At 34.1% G+C, this 25,056-nt stretch overlaps 2 protein-coding genes across 2 annotated transcripts; one reads left to right on the forward strand and one right to left on the reverse strand.

The window, feature by feature from the left end:
* Positions 1–3,956: 3,956 nt before the first annotated feature.
* LOC148190937 (uncharacterized) lies at positions 3,957–4,838 on the reverse strand. Its single transcript, XM_088101218.1, has 2 exons — positions 4,639–4,838; positions 3,957–4,515 (listed from the first exon to the last, which is right to left on the reverse strand). The coding sequence occupies exons 1-2, from the start codon at positions 4,836–4,838 to the stop codon at positions 3,957–3,959; spliced, it is 759 nt and encodes a 252-aa protein (XP_087957344.1).
* A 5,957-nt stretch (positions 4,839–10,795) lies between these two features.
* On the forward strand, positions 10,796–14,266 carry LOC148190938 (CBL-interacting protein kinase 2-like). Its single transcript, XM_088101652.1, has 2 exons — positions 10,796–10,950; positions 12,300–14,266. Exon 2 carries the CDS (start codon positions 12,715–12,717, stop codon positions 14,116–14,118), a length of 1,404 nt encoding a protein of 467 aa, XP_087957778.1. The 5' UTR covers positions 10,796–10,950; positions 12,300–12,714; the 3' UTR covers positions 14,119–14,266.
* Positions 14,267–25,056: the final 10,790 nt, after the last annotated feature.

Genomic DNA, 25,056 nt, shown 5'->3' on the forward strand with positions numbered 1-25,056 from the left:
TGTGCATCATCAAAAAATGGGAGATTGTTGAGATTGTTGATAGGAGAACACTGGTTTAGCTGAACCTACAATCTCAAAGCTTCTGGTTTTTGATGATGACAACATAATTAATAACACATGTACTGTTTATTTGTTACATGTTTTATTGCTTACATGCTATATGTTTTAATCATTGTGTAAATCTGTTTAAAGCATTGAGAACATGATTGTGTTGATACATTGCATTTCACTATGCTATATAATCAATTTTATTGGTGAATGCATGTCTGATGTTTTATAGAAGGAAAACCATAAGCACTTATGTTGAACTTTTAATTGTGTGGCAAAGCAACAGTTTTAAGTCGACTTCATTATGGGGTGAGTCAATTAAAACTCGTGGCTTTGCACAAACCATTTTCAAAGTGTGCTGTGAGGATTTTCAAAGTGAAAGTTTTTCAAAACTTTGTTTAACTGTGTTACATAGTCGATTACATGCAACCTCTAACACACATCAAGTGTCATTAGTTCATATAGTTCCATATACAATCTACACAGTATGTTAAGTTTTTCAATCTAGGACTAGTTCATATAGTTTGTTATACCAGCTCTGATGTATTACATCTTATAAAACCCAAGAAAAATATTTTCTTTATCTTTCTTTCTCATCTTTTGCAATTTGTGGAAGATTGTTATAAAATATGATATTGCAAAAGTCAGTTACAGAGAAAGTAATGGATAAATGTTACTTTTTAATCATTGATTCTCTCATGTGGTCAAATGAAAACCACAAGATTCGGTCAGTGCACGGTTTCACCAAATTTGTAAGGTTTCACAAGTCACAGGATTCATGTGGTGGGGTTTTGATCATTTCTAGCTCTATAAATAGAGGCTTGTGCTCACCTCCAAAACACATTTTTATCTCACACTAGTACAAAAACCGCGTATAACATCGAATATTTTGGGTTTTTAACGACGAATTTGTGAACGACGTCATATCAGGAGACATTAAATTTACGTTGAATTTTTTAAATTCGACGTAACGTCGAATTTTGTTAATATACAACATTAACTTAACGTCGAATTTTGTCAATATTCGATGTTAATAAATTTTTTCTGTTTTTTTTTTAATTAATTCTAATCCTGTTTTACAACTCTACGAGACTTGAAAAGCAAAAAAACAACAAATTCAGTGTTTGATATTTTATAAAGCATGAACTATGAATGTGTAGTCTAGTATCAGCAACAAACAATAATAACTAACAACAAACAAGTTCAACCAAACAACAACAACAAACAAGTTCAACTAAACAACAACAACAAACAAGTTCAACAAAAAAAAACAAACAAGTTTAACAAATAAGTTCTTCAAAACGAAAACGAAAACGAAAACTAACCTTCAAAAGGTGGGTTCGTCAGAATAAAGTATCGTCATAGTGAGAGAGAAAGCAGAATGCACCTATAAAAGACAAGAGCACGAAAATAATCGGTTAAAACAAACAAAAATCATACATAAAGTAATTAATTAACATGCATTTGTATCAAATGAAAGAAAGATTACATGTGATGTTCGTCAAACTTCGTTCGAGAAAAGTTTGAGAAGAGAAGTGGGTATCGCGCGCTAAGATAAAGTGAATGAATTTTCAATCTCCCGCTCAAATTTTTATTGAACTCACTAACATTTTGACGTCGAATTTAAAAGTCATTCGACGTTTTATATCTTTTTACATCAAATTACAATTCTAAACAACATTTAATAATTGCATTTATTTACAAAAATGTCACCACTCATTTTTAATGTTGGTTATTTTGTGGTTGGACACTGTTTTTATACTAGTGTCATTCTCCTATTTCTCTTAATTTCTTTCTTCTCTATTTTCTTTCTTATATCATTTTGGATTTATTATTTTACTATTTATAGAATTCATTGCTAGTTTTGATATCTTCAAATTTTTTTAAAAGTTTATGTTGTATTTTGAAAGACTTATGCAGCACACTACATATAAGTTCTTAAGAACAATAAATCTAGAAAAATCTCTGTTTGGTTTTTATTATTTTTGTGAGTATTTTGAACAACTCCGAGCCATCCTACGAGATGCAATGAATCACATGGTTGAATTGTTTAAAGGCATAATACCCAATTTTGTCCCTACTTTGGTTCGGAAATCTCAAGTTAGTCCCTTTATAGAAAAGTGAGTTTAATGGATCCTTACTTGTAATTAATTGACTCTAATGAGTCCCTTCCGTTAAATAGAAGGAAACGGAGTTAGTGGACTGATGATGTGGCAGTTGTCTTTGGTGAGGTGTCAATACGCAATTGACATAGTGCTTACGTGGTGTTAGGGTTCCCCATTTTCAAATTGGGTATTATGCCTATTAAAAATTGGGGATAAAGGATTTGGGGCTCATTTGTTCGAGACTAGGGCATGTCCGAGAAAGAAGACAGAGGCAGGCAGTGATCGTTGTCGCTTCCGGAGCAGTGGTGGTTCGCGGTTGGCGACTTCTTCTTCGTTGTCAGTGGTTGTCTCTGTTTGGGGTTCGTTCTTTCGGGTTCGCTGTTTGGGGTTTGCAATGTCTTCGAATCACGGTTGTTCGTCTTGCTCACGGGGGAGCTGTCGCGGTGGTTCATCCAGAGGATTGGTTGGAAGCCAAATATGCCACTGTGGGGAGGCTGCTGTGTTGAGAGTGGCAAAAACAATTAAGAACGAGGGGAAACAATTCTGGGGCTGCCCTAACTACAAGCGGACAAGAAATGAAGAACTTCAAGGATGCAATTTCTTTAAATGGCTTAGTGAAGATTGCGTAGATGATACTGTTGGTACTATTGCAAGGCAAAGGAGGAAGATTAATAGTCTGGAGAAATGTGTTAGGGAATGTCAAAAAAGGGAGAAGATGTTAATAACAATGATATGTTTTCTGGGATTGATTAATATCATTGTTGTATGTATTTTGTTTAAAAGTCCATGATGTGTTCTGTTAGATAGTTTATGTAAGAGCACTTTGGACAAATTGTAATATGATGTTATCAAATTAAGGTGAAATTTGAATTCAAGGTTCTGAAATTATGGTTTGAATTGAAGGTTCTGTTAGATAGTTTGAATTTACAATAAAATGAGGAAGTGGCTTCTGTAATCCAAAAAGATAAATGTGTATAAGTTCGTTTTTAGACAAGAAGAAGTACACTTTCAGTGTTTGTAATAGTACTTCTGTAATCCAAAAAAAGAGTTATGTAACAGGTACAACACACTTTCAGTGTTTGTAATATAATTGAAGAAGAAATTGATATGCCAAAATCTGTGAACAAAATATAAATATAAATTGAATCCAAAAAGCTGTGATCATTGTCGCTTCCATTTGTTCAGGACGGTCGTCCTCGCTCCGCTCGTTCGGTCCTGCTGCTCCTACTCGCTCAGGACGGTCGTCCTCGCCCCTTGTTGCCTCCACTTGCTCAGGACGCTCATCCATGCTCCGCTCGCTCATGACGCTCGTCCTTTCCCATCGTTGCCCCGCTCGCTGGGGACGCTCGTCCTCGCTCCGCTCGCTGGGGACGCTCGTCCTCGCTCCGCTCGCTGATGACGCTCGTCCTCACCCCTCGTTGCCCCGCTCGCTCGGCTCCCACTTGCTTAGGACGTTCGTCCTCGCTCCTCCTTATCTCTACTTGGTCAGAACGCTCGTCCGCTACCGTATGGTTCCCTTCTCGCTCAGGACGCTCGTCCTCCACCGTACGGTTCCCTTCCCTATCCCTCCTATATCTTCTTCTCTCATACACTCGCCAGGTCGTAACAGCAAAGGTCCAAACAGCATGCATAATTACATCATAATGAAAACAAAAGCTGTCATAATTACATCATAATGAAACCAAGTAGATGTCTGTCATTACAAAATACATGTCTGTGATTACAAAATACCCATCACTTAAGCTGAACATACTGTCAGTTTTAAACATACATGTCTGTGATTACAAAATTCCTAAATCAGTTTTAAACTTGTGTTGTAGATGCCTGAGTAAGTTGACTTGGACCAGTAATTGGCTGACTTTGTTGAGCTTGGGTTGCAGGTTGCTCACTTGATTGATATTCAGTTTGGTTTGCTGGAGGAGCTTGTGGACAAGTATTTCTTTTATGACCAACCTGTCTACATATGGAACATCTCTTACGAGTTCCATTTTGCTTCAGTTGTGTGTCATCCTTCTTTAGCTCCCAAGCCTCTAGCCTTCTCTTCTTCTTTGGTCTACCAGGCAAGACTCTTTTAGTTGGAGGCAACACATCAGGCTGAGAAGTTGTTTCCCATAGTTGAGGACCATTGACAGGGTAGATGATTGGAATGTATGTTTCTTGGTAGGTTGACTTTGTAAACCAATGTGGCACGTAGTCTTCTCCATTGATGTTGATAAATGTCATGGCAGCTAGTGCATGACAGCATGGGATAGCTGTTAAAGTCCACTTTCTGCAACTGCATTCCAGTTTATCAATGTCAACGACATACTTGTCACTCATCATTGAAATGTGTCTGACCTCAAAAATTTTCTCTCCAGACCAACTGCAAATTTTTAAAAGAGAAATCAGTGTTTAAAAGAGAAATCAGTGAAATGGTAATGTGCAGTGAAATCAATGACATCAGTGTTTAAAAGAGAAATCAGAGAAATCAGTGAAATCAACATACCTAGGTATCCAGTATTTTGTCAGGTGCAGTTCCTTGTCAAATCTTTTCTTAATCTTTGGACAAATACTACCTTCATATGTGGATATTTTGTTTCTATTTGTTGCCCATCTCTTCATGAGGTACAGACGAATGTCTTCCATCATTGTGATGATGGGCTTACCTCTTGCATGTAAAATTACACTATTAAATGCTTCAGACATTGTTATTCACTAAGGTGTCACAAACAGCATTACTTGTAAACCTTGACCGTGACCAAAATCTACTTACACAAATAACAAGTGCAAAATATCAGCTATGAAAACAAACAACAATTAATAGGAGCAATGAATTTTAAAGTCATGTGGATTGGCATACCTTGGTGGGATGGCTAATAAGTATTTAAAGGCGTCTGGATTCACCCCTTTAATTTCTCTCATCACTGCTTCCCATGTTTGAGGGTGTGTTGATGCTGCTGCCTTCCATAGTAGACGTTTTAGAATCTGGCCAGGAAACCTCTTCCTGAAATTAGCATAGATGTGCCTCACACAAAACCTTTGCTCCACACCAGGGAGAAGTTCTTGTAAGGCTGGTAAAAGTCCCTATTCACATGAAGCTATACAAGTTAATATAAAACACATGAAGGTTTAAAACATAAAAAAAGATGGCAATGGTAATAAGTTACTAACTTTTTGTTGATCTGACATAAATGTGATGGTTGAAGAAATCTCCACACCACCAAGATCATCAATGAGAAAATGTAGAAACCAACTCCAAGTGTCCTTATTCTCCACTTCCACAACAGCATATGTAGAAACCCATCTCCTTTACAATGCTTAATATTTCAAAATAACTCCATCGATCAGGGTCTATTTTTATAGTTGTGGTTTCACCATAGTGATATCCAAATGTCCCATTATTCTCAAATTTCCCCCCATGGTGAAACACGACTTCAATGTGTGAGTTGGCCATATTATCTAATATAAAATTGGTCACAGTTAGTTAATCTATGCTTAACCCTTAACCCAAATGATATCTAAGCAAAAAACAAAGCATAAACATACTACTGTACAGACCATAAACAACTCAAACAAAACAAAACCACATTTATGACATTAAATAAAGCAAATGCCACAACACAGTACCACACACTGTGAAGGGGGACCACAACGATAACGTCGCAACAGAAACAAAGCAAATGCACTGACAATGGGGCACACAACACAGACAAACCATAAAATAAATCAAAACTTCTGGGGGGACCACAACGAAAGCAACGAAACACAGAACAAAACCTACCATAAACGCACCTTCGAAAGTCGCTTTTCCTTATTTACCCCACCAATGGTCGTCCACTCACAAATGCTTTGTCTAAAAGTTCTTACGAGTTCCCGCGATCACTTGTAATCTCGAAACACTGCTGCCTGCCTCTGTCTTCTTTCTCGGACATGCCCTAGTCTCGAACAAATGAGCCCCAAATCCTTTATCCCCAATTTTTAATAGGCATAATACCCAATTTGAAAATGGGGAACCCTAACACCACGTAAGCACTATGTCAATTGCGTATTGACACCTCACCAAAGACAACTGCCACATCATCAGTCCACTAACTCTGTTTCCTTCTATTTAACGGAAGGGACTCATTAGAGTCAATTAATTACAAGTAAGGATTCATTAAACTCACTTTTCTATAAAGGGACTAACTTGAGATTTCCGAACCAAAGTGGGGACAAAATTGGGTATTATGCCTTGTTTAAACAATTGATTAAGATGGTGGAAGATACCACACGAAGATGAATGAGAAACTACAGAAGAGAGAGACAATAAGAGACAGAGATGATAACCTAGTAAGTCTTACCATTCAAATGAGTCAGCTAGCTAGTAATATCCTATATCTGATGGGAAAATATAATATCGAAAAACGATTCCTTTAAATAATCTTTCTCTCAAATTACTTTTTATAGCAATACATGTTTCGTGTCTTTGCTCCAAAAATAATAACTTTTTTTTCGCTAAATTGCAATATAAAAAAGACTATCAATTTTTTTTTTCTTAATAAAAATCGTATGGATTAGAAGGATTTTATGATTAATTCATTGCACTTTATATATCATTAATGTTCGATAAAGAAAGAACTAAATAACGTTAGATAAAAAAAATAAAATGTAAAAGAAAATAAGAAAAAGCCTCCAACACATCATAAATGACAAGAGAGACAAATACAATATTAGAAGAGGAGCAAAATGAACTCCCTCAGATAGCATATTGTAAGTCTATAGAAAAACATGAAAACTTATCCTTAGAAATAGTACAGTGGAGACAACAAAGAAAAATGAAGAAAAGAAGAAGAGAAGTAGTATTATTTTATTCATACAGATCATATAGTTAATATTCTAATACATACAGATCATAAAGCACAAAGTACTTGCAATATATTATTAACTCTTTTCACTTTCACAGGGAAAGAAGAAGACAAAATGGTTTTCTGATATGAACAAATTGCTCTTGCAAATTTCCTCTACCTTTTTGTGGTTCTTGGTATTTTAGTTTGGAGTTTTCTTATTCTAATGATAGAGGAAGAAAAGACACACTACCAATATATATTTCAAATAATGCTATAAAAAAGTAATTTAAATTTTAATTATTATGCTGAAGGTTGAACTTCAATTCTGGACCACAAAATATATCAATAAATCCAAACTTATATTAGCTTTAAATGTGGCTGGTATAAAGAAAAAAATGAGGTTATAAATCCAAACTTCAAAAGTTTAGCAATAAGTAAATTCATAATTTTCCAAAATAAATAAGTTAAAAATATGCACAATATTTTTCCACATGTTAAATTCTAAACTTTGTGGTTGACTTAGTTCATACTCTTTATGAATACTTAGTACATCAATTATTTGCCCAATCAAAAGGAGAGGAATATAATGAATATTTTACTCATGTTATCTAAACTATTGAATAAAAACTTAGTGGTTGGTTAGTATTGTCGCCTATAGTCACAATACTACTACTAATAATAATAATATTAAGATAAATAATTCTAAATGAAACTTGAGAGATGATTGGTTCGTTATTTTATACTAAATTGAGTTAAATAATTGTTTTTGGTACATAGAGTTCTATCGATGTTAGAATGTAAGACATTTTATGTTTTGATGATGGGAAATATGAGAAACAAAGTTAAAAAAAAAGAAAAAAAATACAAATAGGTTAAGTTAAGAGTCGAATTTAAAAATAATTTAAATATATTTTTTTTCTCTAACATTTCGAAAAGTCTTTTAAAAGAAAATTTGTAACAAAGTTTTAAATTTCAAATTATAAATTTTATGTCAAGAGATTTAAGGTTGATACCTAGGAGTAAAAACGAGATTCTAAAAGTTCTCATTTTCTTTAAGTCTCGACTGAGTTCTTATATATTTAGGAATGAATTGTTTAGGAATTGAGATGTCTTTAAAGATAATGAATGTCAAAACACACAATAATTCAAATGGTGATTGACATCTTATCTTAATATATTTAAGTTTGAAACAAATTCTATATCACCTAAGAATTGAAATCAATATTAATTTACATACATATAGATAAAGTAAAGTCAGGTCTAATATTTAGATACAGTTGTTTCAAGTATTTATTAACATAAAATACAATATAAGAGTAATGGAATATATGTGTAAAAAAGAGAAAGTCTCACACTACTTATAGTGTGAAGAATAAATCCTAATAACTTTGTATGAAAATTAATTATTCAAATTACATTTAATGTAAATATTATTTTATCCCAAAATTATTAATTTTATAAACTTAAATATGGTCATTCTAATTTCCTAATCAATAAGCGCCGCTTAAGTTAGTCCCTTGTGAATAATTTTTTTTTAAAAAACTTATCATTCTTATTTCCCAATCTAATGGTTTCCAAACTCGAAATAAAACATATAAAATTAATTCAAACAAGTATTTTTTATTTCAAAATAAAGGCTAACTTAACGAAAAATAATTTTGTTTCTTTCAATTGATATAACATATAAAATTCTGTTTTTTTTATAAATATTTTAATTTTAGAAATAATATTAATAATTCTTTTCTTTAAATTATTATGAATGGATTAAAAGATTAAAAATCAAAGAAAAAACAAAGATGTAATAAAACAATAATAAGGAATATTACAAAATTTAAATAAATAAAATTCCCAATGACAAAAAGACACAATACACCTAAATGACGCTCATTCATGCAATGCAGTCAGAAACGCGTCAACCCGGATTCAGAATCTGGAACAGTAGTCCCCACTCTGTCGACATGTAAAGCGTCACCACCAATCAAACCTTGACACGTGTCTCATGATTGGTACCATCCGTAAATAAACCGCAACACTACCTGGGTCGTGGCTGGTAAAGATGCGCATATTCCTTGCCATGTGGCGCAAGAAAATTGGAGAACCTTGCCACTCACGTGTCGTTTGGTGTTGAATGTTGTTTGGCCAAACCGTTGAGTAATTATAGGTGATAAATATTTATATTTATTTAACCCATTTAATAAAAGAGAGTAACATTTTATATTTTTAAGAAAGAACAAATAATAAAAAAATAATATTAAATAGATTAAAAAATGTATCTGTTAAAATATTATTTTCTTTTTTGTTAGTGTTACTAAATGTTCTTAGTTCTCGTTCATTAGACATATTAAAAATTTATTATGATAGTTTTTTAAATATTTTTTCATTCTATATTATTTATTTTTAGGTCTTACAGTACATTTGTTTAGGTTTAGATAGACATTCATCTTTTCATCTATGGGAAGAGTTTTTCATTAAATAAATTTTCTCTTAAAGTTTGAAGAAATTTTGTGTGTAAAGCTTTATCATATTTAAAATGTTATTTATTCTGAAGTCTGAAATCTCAAAAAATAATGTTTTAGAAGGTTAATATATATATATATATATATATATATATATATATATATATATATATATATATATATATATATATATATAAATCTCGATTTTTAAATGATGCAAAAATATTGAAACATTAAAATTAGAATTGATATTTTTTTCCTGTTAAGTAGGTTATTTTAAAAGTTGAGTTATATAAAGTATTAAGAATGTTTTTTTATCGAAAAAAAAACATATATCTTTTCAAGTCAATTATTATAACAATGTGAGATCAAAATATAAACTATCATTATAAATCTTCTAATTAGCAGAAAGCAAAAAGAGAAAGAAATTTCAGTGACAAGTAATTTTTAAATTCTTTTGAGTTTGGTTTTCCATTTACCATTTTAAATGATATTAAAGTTTGTAATTTTTTTGGTATTGTACACGCATGTTAAATTTGTAACAGATAAGAACACGTCATGAAAAAATATAAGAAAAAATAAAACAAGGTAAACAATATATCGTTTTCAAAAAGTTGTTAATAATAATAAATATAGTAAATATCTTGGTTCAAGGCTGTTGGTAAATAGTTATTTTTAAATATTTTGAAAGGAAAATAATTCTTTAATTATAGAAGAGAGATTGTGTCAAAAAGGGTAAAATCTACTTTGACAGGAAATCTATATGCATTTCTATAACGAAAACCATACTCTTTTTAATTATTAAAGAGCCTTTTATATATTTAATGTATCTTATGTAAGTTTATTAATGCATTAAAATCTATTTTTTTTATGCAGGAGATATTTATTAAATTTGTATTTGAAATTATGAGAAAAAAAGGAAAAAACTCAACTAGTAAAAGAAAATCCAAATCATATCATATTATTTAAGAGGGAAATCAGATTCAATCACAATACATATGGATTAAAAACGTAATGAGTGTTGAGATTTTACATGATTACTATTTTTTGTTTTAAATATTTATACAATTTGATAGAATTTCACTTGTATAATGTTTGAATTTTGAAACAACATAATTATTATATGTAATTTTAGAGGAAAATTTTGTTCTCATAAATCTAACGAAGTCTACTCGTCCTTCTCGTTTTTACGACTTTATTGAAATTCATAATATGTAACTATATAATTGATCATAATTTTCATATAACAGTTTTATTATTAAATGTAATAAATATTTTACTTTCTTTTAGAAACATAGTAATTAATTATTGAATACATGTTTCATATTGTAAATGACTGTTAAAACTAGAAGGTGTTAGAATATTCTATGATTCTCTCTTTGTTAACTCGACAGCAACTAATCTGTCTTTTTCCTTCTCATTCTTTGTTATAACGCCTCCATCATCACCATTATTCATCTCCTTGCTTGTACTCAAAAAACCAAAACAAACAAAGGAAAAAAAGAGAGAGAAAAATAATCTGTAATCATCTTTCAGGTAAATTCAGATCCCCATTTCGACTTTCTTCTTTATTTTTCTGGGTTACTTTTAGATCTTCATTCTTGTTTGAAATTTTGAAAGCTTGATTCATTATCGACTGAAAGTTTGAAAATTTTTTATTTTCTTGTTCTGGGGTTTAAAGTGGTTTTTCTCATTTTCTGAATCGTTTCGGACTGTTTTCTTCACGAGAAAAGTCGTTCATCATGGTTGTGGGGGATTTTAATTTTTGCTTCTGAGATATACCCTATCAGCTGTTTGATTTCAAATTAAGGATCTGATTTTCTACGTTTTGAACGTGGTTTCTTAAGAAGCTGCTGGTTATAGCTTCTACATATAAACCATGACTTCTTTTTTCTCAACTGATTTGCAAACACGCCATATATTTCATGCCGAAGAAGACACAAAAATACTTATAACACATGCATTGTTTATTAAACTTGGTTTTTGTGTACTGATATAAAAGAAAAAAGCTTATTTTTTTGTGTAACTTGAGAGGATCTAAGTGCATGTCCGTCAAATTTTTGAAAAATAACAAATGGTTTGTCTCAAATAAATTGTAAGAAGATATTGTATTTTAAAACCGAATTTCTGGTAGAGGATGCTTGTTCTTTTGAAGGGTTAACCTGTGTTTACCTCTGTATCTCTGTTTTATTTTGTTTTTTTATCTCTTAATGGCTAATTGGCAATTTACGTCTATTTTTTTCTAATTCTTTTCTTCTAGAAGATTTTGTTGCCTATTTGTAGAAACAAGGACTTAGTCACATGTGACAGAAGCATGAAAATTGGTAGATTGATTGCGGATGTTAGGTAGTGGAAAGTGGAATCACATGTTTGTGGAAACGGTCCCAACCAAGTTATAGTTATACTTGCCTGTTTGAAATCTTCTTGAATTTCCTTTTCCTTCTCAATTAACAATTAAGTGTTTTACTTTTACAATATTAACTTGAGAACATGATTGTAAATGACTTGATTTGTTTGTGAAATTCAAAACAGGATACAGGTTTTGCATAGTCCTTTTTATGATTGATTACTTGATTAAATTGTATTTCTTTTGCATAATGAATTGTCATATCTTGTTTGGATTTATTGTTAGATTTTAACATCTTATGTCTTTCACTTGTTTAAACTTGTTATAGTTTTATGTTGCGAATGATTTATTTTTTTGAGAGAACTGTATTTGATGTGCTAAATACTGTCTTTGGAATCAGTCCTGTTTAAGTATGATCAAAACTTGGAAAGAAGTTACGAAAATTGTTTTACTGGTTATGTTTGTAAAAGTTTTATCAAATTCATTTGGTAGATTAGATTCTTCGACTTTTCTTATTAAATTTTTATCATTCTTTTAGGTGTGTCTTTCCTGCTGCTGGGAAATTGGAAGGCTAAACTAGGTGCTACTTCATTCCTTAATTATTCTTCAAGCTTTCTGATAAGACCATATTCTTCAGTCTTCTCTGGTGTCATCACCAATATCAGGGAATGCTGAAAGATGTGTTTGATGGTTAAAATTTCCTTCATTGAGGCTAATGAATTCGTGCCTCTATCTGAGCTTCCCTCATTCAATCCTGATAACATTGGATGTTTAGTCCATTGCTTGTATCTATTTCTCGCTCAAGCAACTGAGGTGCCTAGAAATCTCAGTCATTGTACAATCTCAAAATACTATGACTGTGAAGATGGTTGAGCTTTGAATTTCTTGAGTAGCACTTTCCTGCTTCTGGCAAAGTGATTGTAGCATTCTTTACGCTAAAAGTGTGTGTAGAAATGGAGCAAAAAGGAGGTGTGCTTATGCAACGATATGAACTAGGGAGATTACTAGGCCAAGGAACTTTTGCAAAGGTTTACCATGCTAGGAACCTCATAACTGGCATGAGCGTGGCCATAAAAATTATCGATAAAGAGAAGATTCTGAAAGTTGGGATGATTGAACAGATTAAGCGTGAAATTTCAGTGATGAGACTAATCAGGCATCCACATGTGGTTGAGCTTTATGAGGTGATGGCCAGCAAAACCAAAATTTACTTTGTCATGGAGTTTGTAAAAGGCGGTGAGCTATTTGACAAGGTATCAAAAGGAAAGCTCAACCAGGATGATGCTAGGAGATATTTTCAGCAGTTGATCAGTGCTGTAGACTACTGCCATAGCAGAGGTGTGTGTCATCGTGATCTGAAACCAGAAAATCTTCTACTGGATGAAGATGGGAATTTGAAGGTCTCAGATTTTGGGTTAAGTGCCCTGGCCGAAACTAAGCACCAAGATGGGTTACTCCATACCACATGTGGTACCCCTGCCTATGTCGCTCCAGAAGTGATAAACAGAAGGGGTTATGATGGAGCCAAAGCTGACATATGGTCATGTGGGGTGATCTTGTATGTTCTATTAGCTGGTTTTCTTCCATTTAGAGATCCAAATCTGATGGAGATGTACAGGAAGATTGGCAAGGGAGAATTCAAATTTCCTAACTGGTTTGCACCAGATGTGCGCAGACTGCTGTCAAAAATCTTGGATCCAAACCCGAAGACTAGGATATCAATGGCAAAAATTATGGAAAGTTCTTGGTTCAGAAAGGGGTTACAGAAGCCCACCATTACTCAGAACAAAGACGAAGAACTATCCCCTCTGGATAATGATGGACTATTTGGTTTTTGTGAGAATGGAGATCCTATTGAACCAGCAAAAGACTCAAAACCCTGTAATCTAAATGCCTTTGACATCATCTCCTATTCCTCAGGTTTTGACTTGTCTGGTTTGTTTGAGGAGACTGATCGAAAGAAAGAAGCACGATTTACATCTGACAAGCCAGCCCCCATTATCATCTCCAAGTTGGAAGAAATCTGCAAGCGCCTGCGGTTGAAGCTCAAGAAGAAAGATGGAGGTTTGTTCAAGTTGGAAGGTTCCAAGGTAGGCAGAAAAGGGCCTTTGGGTATTGATGCTGAGATTTTTGAGATCACCCCAGTTTTCCATCTTGTGGAGTTAAAAAAGTCTAGTGGAGACACATTGGAGTACCAGAAACTTTTGAATCAGGAAGTGAGGCCTGCACTTAAGGACATTGTTTGGAACTGGCAAGGAGAACAGCCACATCAACTGCAACATGGTGTATTGCAGAAAGAAGAACAAGAACCTTCTTATCCTGCCATATCAGAGCTTGTGCCACAACCAACTGCGTAGTGAATATTATGTCCCTAAATTTGTTTTTATATTGTCTGTGATTTATGCTCGTGGTCAAGTGCAAACTGTCATGTTGATAGTTGTCGCGGAATAAGGTGGTTAAGCTTGTAGACATTCTTGCTCAGCTTAGTTAGTTGCTTCTTTTACAGTTTGTGTCTTCTGTGATCTCTGCAGTTGAGCCTATTGACTATGTTAGAAATTACATCAGTATTTTGTGGTGGAAATGACATCAGAAATTGCGCAAGCATAAATAAGCTTTTCTAAAAGTTGGAATTAATTAAATAAGTTATAACCTGTACATAAATTAATTATATTTTTAAAAGAAAGAAGTTTGTTTCATTTTTTTTATGTGCTTATGAAGAAATGTGTTCCGTTCCATTTTTTCATCAGCAACTCTCTTGCAAATGGTGGCAAGTATCATGAACTACTCTCATAGACCATTAAACTGCCTTTTGCCTTTTGAATCATGGACAATATATATTTCATGTGTTTGAAGTAAACCTTTTATTCAAAAGAGATAAGGACACTCTGACAGATTTGAATGATAAGTGTAATGGAACGAGCAATAGAAAGAAGAGAGAGATATTTTGAGTATATAAACTGTATATGTGTATATGACAGCACAGGTGTCTTATATACAAAATGAAACAACAGATGTCAGGACAGTTAGCAATACAGCTGTCTTGGCTTAATGCACTAATATTTCTCCCTAAGACAAGCACTTAGGTGATACACTTCCAATTTTCTTCTTTAAGATATCAAATCTATCTATCTTCAACGCTTTTGTAAACAGATTTCCAGTTGTTCTTCTGTTTTGCAGTAGGTCAAAACCATTTTCTCTTTCTTCACCAAGTTCCTAAGAAAGTTATACTTATTTCTGTATGTTTACTTCTGATTCTTTGACAGGTTTAGGGCTGAAATATTGTCGACTCTTAGCTGCAGTGTGGTCTTCATAGAAACCCCTAACTCCTTTAATAATTCTTTCAGCCATACACCTTGTCAAGCTACAAAACTCCCTGCAATGTATTTTGCCTCATAACTGGATAAAGCAATTACTGGTTTCTTTTTAGAACTGCTCTATTTATTAGAAACACATATCCAGAAGTGCTCTTCCTTTCTACTGGATCACCACCATGATCCGCATCAGTATACCCAATCAGCTCCAGCTCAGATTTTTGTCTTCCAATGACAAAGAGTATTCCATGATCAATAGTGCCTTGAACATATCTCAACACTCTCTTTGCAACAACAAGATGAGACTTCTTTGGGTTGCCCATGAATCTGCTTATTACACCAACGCTGAACAATAACTCTGGTAGGCTGTTACAGAGAAATCTCAAAGAGTCGATTATTTGCTTCAGCAGAGTCTTGTTAAGATGTCGGCAAGTGTACCGAATCGTATAAAATAATAATAAATGGTAAGACCAAGTATCGTTTCCCAAGAGATTTACGGTACTAAACAGTCATGTAATTACTTAACTAATTAAGACTTTGAAGAACAATTTAGGATTTTTAAATGCAAAAAAAAAGAAAGTAAATATGAATCCAATTTTGATTAGTTGAAAAGAAACTTAAAAGTGAATAATGATGTTGAATTATAAGATGAAGATGTTGTTGGGGTTTAGATTTAACCTAATCAGTCTCATGCATATATGAATTATTCTTCTTTATTAATTGTTAATTTCATTTTCTAAAGTACTTAAAACCCGATGTCCCGACGAAGAAAGTCTATCCTTAATTACTAGTTTACAATGTCTTGTCTCCCTAATAATTAATTTTGCATTACGAACGAAAGCTTAAGACAACCAAGCGTTTTATCCTATGTCTAGGCAATAGTTCCCATGGGAGAAATTCCCACTTCTAGGTTTCTTCGTATGAGTCCATATCAAAGAAAACCAATAATCATGCCATGAATGAGTTAAACATAACAAACATAAAGCAAAGGACAATAACCCTAACAATTAATGAAAGAAGCATAAATAAATTGAAATCATGTCAAATACATGAGAGTTCAGAGGTTACATCTTCCTCAACAACAAATTGAATTTAGTTCCCCCTTGTCATGGAGAAACTAGATGAACAATGGAATAAGAATGAAAGATAAACCGTAAAAACCGAAAAGGAGAGCTTCCGCATCCAATTCTGCCTTCAGAAAGCTGAAAATATTTGAATTTGCGTCCCTTCTGTCAAAAGATACCCTCTCTAGAACGTGCAAGTCCTTAAATAGGGCTAAATTGGATCATGGGCCAACGTCATTAGCACTCAGCGTTCCTACTTAGGGCGTCCAGGCGAGCTTGCAAAAGAACGGCGCTCAACGCCCCAAGAAGGGCACCTAGGCGTGACAGGTTCCCGAGAACTGGCGCTCAGCACCCCTGAAAGGGTGCTCAAGCGTGAGTGCGAGACTCCTGCGCTAAGGGCTCTAGAGAAGGGTACCCAAGCGTCCTGCGAGCTTCTATAACCTTCTCTTCGATGCTCTTTTTGTCCTTTCTGAGTTCCTACTCCTTGATATTTTAATCCTCTTCAAATTCATTCCAATTTCCTACAAAATCAAGGGAATTTAGTGATAAAATCCTCAAGTATAACCTAAACTCTCTTATTCACACAAATAAGCTAAAAACATGAGTTCAAGCAATCTTCTAAGTCAAAAAAGATTGTTTTAGTATCAAAATTGCATCACAGATAACGGTATATTCAACCGTTATTACAACCCTAAACTTGAAACTTTGCTTGTCCTCAAGCAAAACAAAACCTGGCTTAACAACATAGCAAAACTACAATGGTCTAGCACACTAAAAAAACATTTTTCTCTAAGACAAGTAAGTCACTCATGTCTGCTCCTCAGAGTAAGATCAATCAAGATATAACAATGTTTTAGCCAATCAAGCTCAACTATGGTGCTCACATAATGAAAACATACATAACATATGCCAACTTCATTAACAATCAACAACCAAGCAAGAATGTTATCATAAAGTGCGTGGAACAATTCATCATCCAAGATAGTGTTTCACTCTAACTCAAAGGTGTATAATAAGGTGACATTCTTGCACTCTACCATCACAATGTCAAGTGAATCAACTTTTCTTTTCATTTAAACACATCAAACACACTCACCAACAAGTTATCACCACAAGGACTTTTTCTAGGCTTTTAACATGGCCGAGCTAATAAGAAAATTAGTTTTTCTAGACAAGAAAATTCTTTGAGTTAAGAAAGTGGCAATTTACTTCATGATATAGAATTAATATCTCTTTTTGCTTTTATGAGAGAAACCAATCTTGAACTCATTCTCAACTTTACTTGCATTGAGCTTAACCTTTTCTTTTCTTTTTTTTCTTCTCTTATTTTTTTTCTTTTGCTTTTTCTTTTGTTCAATGCTCCTTTAAAAATTTTCACAAAGTTCTTTCCCGGTTTCCCACAACCCCAAACTTGAACCATTACCCATTACCCATTACCACATAAACATACTCTACTAAATTCAAGGCAAGGATTTCAAAAAGGTTTTTCATATTTAGGCTTAAGGTTTAAAGGATAGAACAAACATTGTTCTTTATTGGGTTCACATATTGGCATTGGCTTATATGGAAAAGAAAAACATGGCCTGGATCATGTGTAATAAGCAAGTAAGTTGTTCAATCATAAAAAAATCAAGCAAAATCAATCATGCTTCCAAAGTAATAGCATTCAATCAATCAAAGACTTTGGAGTCCAACCTTTCACAGGTTAATTCAAGTTCCACATTTTGATAAACATACTGCCCAACATATTAATCACAACTGAAATCGTGCATCACAACTATGACCAATCACCATTTATGCTTGAAAGCTAAACCAATCATCATCTCAATCATGCATCTCAAAACAATAGAGCAAACACAAGATAATATTACTCATCACAAACACACATCATAGCCAAACCATTGAAGACAGTTCAATTAAGCCAAGTACATCACACACTAAAACTAAAAATTTAAAAATGCATAAAAGTAAATAAGTAAGTTTAGAAAGTTGGGTTGCCTCCCAGTAAGCGCGTGTTTAACGTCATTAGCTTGACACCATTAAGCTCAATCTGGATCTTTAATGTTGGCGTTCCTCCTTCCTTCATGACACCAACAAAATCTCAGCAATTTTCTTGTCACCAACTTGACTTTCCTAGAGTAAGGAGTCTCTATCTCAAAAACTCCATTTGCTTTAATAGTCTTGACAACCCATAACCTGTTCTTGAATTTCACTGGTGTGTCAGGTTTGGGTTCATCACTTTTCACATCAGGGTGTTGGGGAACCAGTTTTTCTTCCTTCTCTTTGTCCTCTCCTTCCACTTTTATAGAGAAACAGCTAAGGCCCTTTTTGACCAACTTGGCAGTTTTATCAGGCAGACTAGTCACTGATAGAATTTCATCTGTTGTTTTAAGACTAGTATGCTTTTCTTGAATTGGCTGCTCAGCTTCAAAAACATTGAAAGTTACCTCTCTCTCTTGGTCCTTCAATGTTAAAACTCCATCATCTACATGAATGACAACCTTAGTTGTCTTCATGAATGGTCGTCCAAGGATGAGTGGTATCTTTACATTTTCCTCCATCTCCATCACTACAAAGTCCACCGGAAATTAGAGTTTATCTATCTAAACCAAAACATCTTCCACTACACCATAAGGATGCTTGATGGACCTATCCGCCATTTGCAACACCATTATTGTGGGTTTGACCTCCAGACCACCAATCTTTTTTAGCAAAGATAGGGGCATCAGGTTGATGCTAGCCCTTAAGTTAACTAGAGCCTTCCCTATATCATGATTCCCAATGGTACAAGTGATGTGATAACGGTTGAAAAACCATTATTTTTATACTTAATTTTGATAATCAATCAACCCTTTTTGACTTAGAAACTTGCTTTAACTCATGTTTTTGCTTTAGTTTTGGAATAAGAGAGTTGAAGGTGAATTTAATGGTTTTGTGCTAGATTCCTTTGATTTTGTAGGTTATTGGATTGATTTGAAAGAAGAGTTAAAGTACCAAATGGTTGGAATGAAGAAAAGTCAATCAGAAACTAGAAAAGTCAACCAGTCAACCAGAAAAGTCAACCAATCAACCAAAATGCAGAAAAGTCAACCAGAGTGCAGAAAAAGTTGCGTTGAGCGGTAATTACCGCTGAGCGCCAGTTTTGAAGAGCCGAAATCACCGTTGAGGGCTAAAAATGCAGTTGAGCTTCATTCTATAGAGTCGCAAGTATTGTGAGCGGCAAAAGATCCGCTTAGCGCCATTTTAAGTGGGCTAGGACCTGTTTTTATTATTTTTATGGGCTTGGACTTGTTTTCTATTATTTTTATGTTCTATTTAAGGACTTGCACGTCCTAGGTTTTGTATCTTTTGATGGCTTAAGCACAAAAACACATTTTTCACCCCTTGGGGGTAGATTTGGGGATGCGGGAGTCTCCTCTTCTCTTTCTCGGGTTTTTCTATCTCTTCCATTCTTTCATTCCATTGTTCATCTAGTTTTTCCATGACGATGGAGGGCTAACCCTTATTGTTGTTGGGAAAGATGTAACCTTCTTAAACTTTCATGTATTGAATTGATTCTTGAATATATATGTTTTACTTCATTAATTGTTAGGGTTTTTCCTCTTTGCTCTATGCATGCTTTGTTTAACTCATTCAATTGCATGATTATTGATTTTGTCGATATGGACACATACGGGGAAATCTAGATTTGGGGAATCTCTCCCAAAAGTAGTATTTCCTAGACATAGGGATATGAGGATTGGTTGCCTTTAAGCTTCTGTGCGAACTAGTGATTAGGAGTAGGTTTCTTCACCGAGACATCAGGTTTAAGGAAAATTAGAAAGTGGCATTAACATTAATGAAGAAAGATGAATTTATATATGCATGAGAGTAAATTAGGTGAAATTTAAACCCCAACAACAATATCATCAACTTCATTCATTTTTGTGTTTAGCCTCAATTAATCAAATTGCATTCATATTTATTTTATTGTATTTGCATTCAAAACCCCAAAATTTGTTCTTTAGAGTCTTAATTAGTTGAGTAATCACATAATTGTTTAGTGTCGTGAGTCTCTTGGGAAACGATACTTGGTTTTACCATTTTATTATTACTTGATACGATTTGGTACACTTGTCGAGAGTTAACAAGTTTTTGGCGTCGTTGCCGGGGACTCGTGGTATAACTATTCTATTTGTGTGATTCTTAACCGATTAGACTTTATCTTTAATTTTTATCTTTTTATTTCTTTTCATCTTTCTATCTTTATATCTTTCTATCTTTTCATCTTTATATCTTTTCATCTTTCTATCTTTTCATCTTTCTATTTTCTTATCTTTTTATTTTTTATCTTTAATTTTTTATCCTTTTATCTTTTTATCTTTTTATCTTTCTATCTTTTCATCCTTTTATTTTTTATCTTCTTCTTTTTTATCTTTTTATCTTTTTCTCTTTTTATATTTTTCATTCTTTTATCTTTTTATCTTTTTATCTTTTTCTACTTTTTTATTTTATCTTTTTATCTTTTTATTTTCTTTTTATCTTCTTATCTTTTTATTTTTTTATTTTTATCTGTTTATCTTTTTATTTTTTAATTTTTATTTTTTCATCTTTTTATCTTTTGACCTTTTTAATTTTTTTTTCTATCTTTCTATCTTTCTATCTTTTTATTTTTTTTTCTTTTTATCCTTCTATCTTTTTATCTTTTCTTTCTATCTTTCTATCTTTCTATCTTTTTATCTTTTTATCTTTCTATCTCTTCATTTTTTTTATCTTTTTAATATTTTATCTGTTTGTGCTAATTGGGTGCTCTAGTGTATTGTTCTTTAGTGTTTGTAGGATCAAATTTGAAAATCTGTACTAGGAGCACAAGATCATCAAGAGAAGAAGCACAACATCTACTGATGGATGCCAAGTGATTGAGTATCTCCAAATTTCTAATGGCAACTTCAGTGCTTTTATGGTTGGAGATTGACACTTGCATGAGTTGTTGGAGTGTCTCTTCTAACTTTGTAGTTCTTTCATATAAGGAGGGTTGTGGTTGTCATTGTTGCTGTGATATTGAATTGTCCAACTTGCCCTTGACCCATACTTGGGTGAGGTTTCCGCCCTTGGTTATAATTACCTTGGCGGCTCTAATTACCCATAAAATTGACTTCTTCTTGGGTAATAGCTTGCACGACGCATTTTCCATTGATATGATCTCCACCACATAGCTCACGAAGTTGATGTTGAGCTTGAGAAACATTATGCAATTCTTGAGGTAGTTGAGAGTCATTATTTTGATCTAAGCCAACATAGCATCTAGAAATTGTAATTGTAGAACTTCTTTTTGGTTGAAATTGAGCCCTTTCATTGTGCATCTCATTATCATTTGTAGCCATATTTTCAATCAACTCATAAGCTTCCTCTAGAGTCTTGCACTTGATATTACCTCCAGTTGAGGCATCCAGCATCAATTTAGTTTGTGAGCTTAGACCTCCAAGGAATAGAATGACTATTGTAGGATCATCAAAGCCATGTGTGGGTGTCTTTCTCAACAAGCCTTTAAATTTGTCCCACGCTTGACCTAATGTTTCATCCATGCCTTGCCTGAAAGAAGAAATATAATGTTTACCTTTGTTCACCTTTGATTGTGGGAAGTATTTGTTTAGAAACTTTGCAATCACGGCTTCTCACTCAGTAAAGTTGTTCTCTGGAAAAGAGTTCAACCACATCTTAGCATTGCCTCCCAAAGATAAAGGGAATAAGCTAAGTCTAATAACTTCATCTAGCATGGCATTGATCTTCACAGTATTGCATATCTCATTGAATGTGGTCAGATGCTCATATGGATTTTCATGTGATAATCCATTGAATTGGTTGCTCTTCACCAATTGAATCAAAGCAGTATTCATCTCCATATTTGCAACATTAACCCTCGGCCTTGCAATGCTATTAAAATGATCAGGGCCAATAATTGTTGCATAATCTGCTAGGATACGTCTACCATTATGCTCTTCAGCTATATTTTCTGTTTCCTGGTCAGATCTTTGAGGTGAAGACTGTAAAAGAGTCTTAGAAGAAGGGAAAAGTTCTTTGGACGTCCTGTTCCTCCTTTTTCTTCTACTATTATCGAAACATGCAAGAAGAGGTTCAGAAACTTTCGTTCTTTTAGTCCGAATTATACCCTGCATACACTAGAGAACAAAACACTAGAGCACCCAATTAGCACCAACAGATAAAAAAAAATTTAAAACACAAAGATAAAGTTAAAGATAAAGTCTAATCGGTTAAGAATCACACAAAAGTATAGTTTAAACCACGAGTACCCGGCATCGGCGCCAAAAATGTGTTAAGATGTTGGCAAGTATACCGAATCGTATCAAGTAATAATAAATGGTAACACCAAGTATCGTTTCACAAGAGACTCACAACACTAAATAGTCATGTAATTACTTAACTAATTAAGACTTTGAAGAACAATTTAGGGTTTTTAAATGCAAAAACAAGAAAGTAAACATGAAATGCAATTTTGATCAATTGAAGAGAAACGCGAAAAGTGAATAATGATGTTGAATTATGAGATGAAGATGTTATTAGGGTTTAGATTTCACCTAATCACTCTCATGCATATATGAATTCTTCTTCTTTATTAATTGTTAATGTCACTTTCTAAAGTACTTAAAACCCGATGTCTCAACGAAGAAAGCCTATCCTTAATTACTAGTTTACAATGTCTTGTCTCCCTAATAATTAATTTTGCATTATGAACGGAAGCTTAAGATAACCAAGCGTTCTATCCCTATGTCTAGGCAATAGTTCCCATAGGAGAAATTCCCCAGTTCTAGGTTTCTCCGTATGTGTCCATATCAAAGAAAACCAATAATCATGCCATGAATGAGTTAAACATAACAAGCATAAAACAAAGGATAATAACCCTAACAATTAATAAAAGAAGCACAAATAAATTGGAATCAATTCAAATACATGAGAGTTCAGAGGTTACATCTTCCTCAACAACAAATTGAATTTAGTTTCCCGTTGTCATGGAGAAACTAGATGAACAATGGAATGAGAATGAAAGATAAACCCTAAAAACCGAAAAGGAGAGCTTTCGCATCCAATTCTGCATCCAGAGAGCTGGAAATTTTTAAATTAGCGTCTCTTCTGTCAGAAGATATCCTCTCTAGAACATGCAAGTCCTTAAATAGGGCTGAATTGGATCATGAGCCAACGTTGTCAGCGCTCAACGCACCTACTTAGGGTGCCCAGGCAAGCTTGCAAAAGAATGGCGTTCAGCGCCCCAAGAAGACGCCCGGACGTGACACGATTCTCGAGAACTGGCGCTCAACGCCCCTGAAAGGGCGCTCAAGCGTGAGTGCGAGACTCCTACACTATGGACTCTAGAGAAGGCGCCCAAACGTCCTGCGAGGTTCTGCAGCCTTCTCTTCTGGTGCTCTTTCTGTCCTTTCTGAGTTCCCACTCCTTGATATTTTAATCCTCTTGAAATTCATTCCAATTTCCTTCAAAATCAAGGGAATTTAGTGATAAAATTCTCTAGTATAACCTAAACTCTCTTATTCACACAAATAAGCTAAAAACATGAGTTCAAGCAAGCTTCTAAGTAAAAAAGGATTGTTGTAATGGTTGAAAATACGTTAGGTGTGATTTAATTTTGATACTAAATGCACCCTTTTCTACTTAGAAACTTGTTTAGAATCATGTTTTTCTGTTAAGTTGTGCGAATAAGAGAGTTTAGGTTGAATTCAATGATTTTATGACTAATTCTCCTTGTTTTGATAGAAAATGAGATAATATGGAAAGCAGGGATGAAGTTTCATGAAGATGAAGCTCAGAAAGGTCTCGAAAAGCTCCATAAGGGAGGAGTGCTCGAAGCTTGGGCACCCTTTTTGGAGGCTTGAGCATAGGAAACCACCGCTCACCGTCTGGGCGCCCCTTATGGGGCGCTTGAGCGTAGGAAGCTTGAAGCTGTGGCGTCATCTAGGTTTAAGCGTGGCAAACCACCGCTCAACACCCGGGCGCCCCTTTTTTGGGACGCTTGAGCGTAGGAAGCTCGAAGCTTGGGTGTCATTTGGAAGGCTTGAGCGTGGAAGACTACCGCTCACCGCTCAGGTGCCCTAAGTGGGGCGCTTGAGCGCCAGCGACACGGACTTGGGCTTTTTTCTGTTATGTCTTCGCTCTATTTAAAGGACCCAGGTGTCCTATGTTTTGTATCTTTGGCTGGAGCAGCACAACAACATACTCTTCCACTCTCTGAAGGCGGATTTGGATGCGGGAGCTTCCATCCTCTACTTTTAGGGTTTTGCTATCTCATGCATTTCCATTATTCATCTAGTTTCACCATGTCTATGGTGAACTAAACTCTATTTGCTGTTGGGGGATGATGTAACTTTGTGAACTCTCATGTATTTGAATTGATTCTTAATAACATATGTTTTTTCATTAATTGTTAGAGTAATTCATCAGTGCTTATTACATGCTTTGTTTAACTCATTCATAGAATGATGTATGAATTGCATGAGTGTCGGGAGGTTCCTTACAATTCAGGTTCTTGTTGAATTCTCCCAAGAGTAATATTGCTCAGGGATGAGGGTATGAGTCTTGGTCGTCTTAAAGCTCTTGATCTTCACATTTAATTACTAGGAATGCTAGGAATTGCATGAACTGGTGATTAAGGACAAGCTTCTTCGCCAAGGGATCGGGTTTAAGTGATTTAGTGAGTGACGTTGACATTAATGCATAAAGAAGAATTCTTACATACATGAGAGGGAACTTGGTGAAATCTAACCCCAACAACATATTCATCTCATATTAAACAACATTCGTTCATGTGCTATTCTATTATTGATCAAACTGCATTCATATTTAATTTTTTGCCTTTTCATTTGAAACCAATGATCTCATTTTCTTTAAGTCTTAATTAATCGAGTTATCACAC

The sequence above is a fragment of the Vigna umbellata genome, chromosome 11 (assembly GCF_029865625.1).
Source record: "Vigna umbellata cultivar VRB3 chromosome 11, Vumbellata_1.0, whole genome shotgun sequence".
Classification (NCBI taxonomy): Eukaryota; Viridiplantae; Streptophyta; class Magnoliopsida; order Fabales; family Fabaceae; genus Vigna; species Vigna umbellata.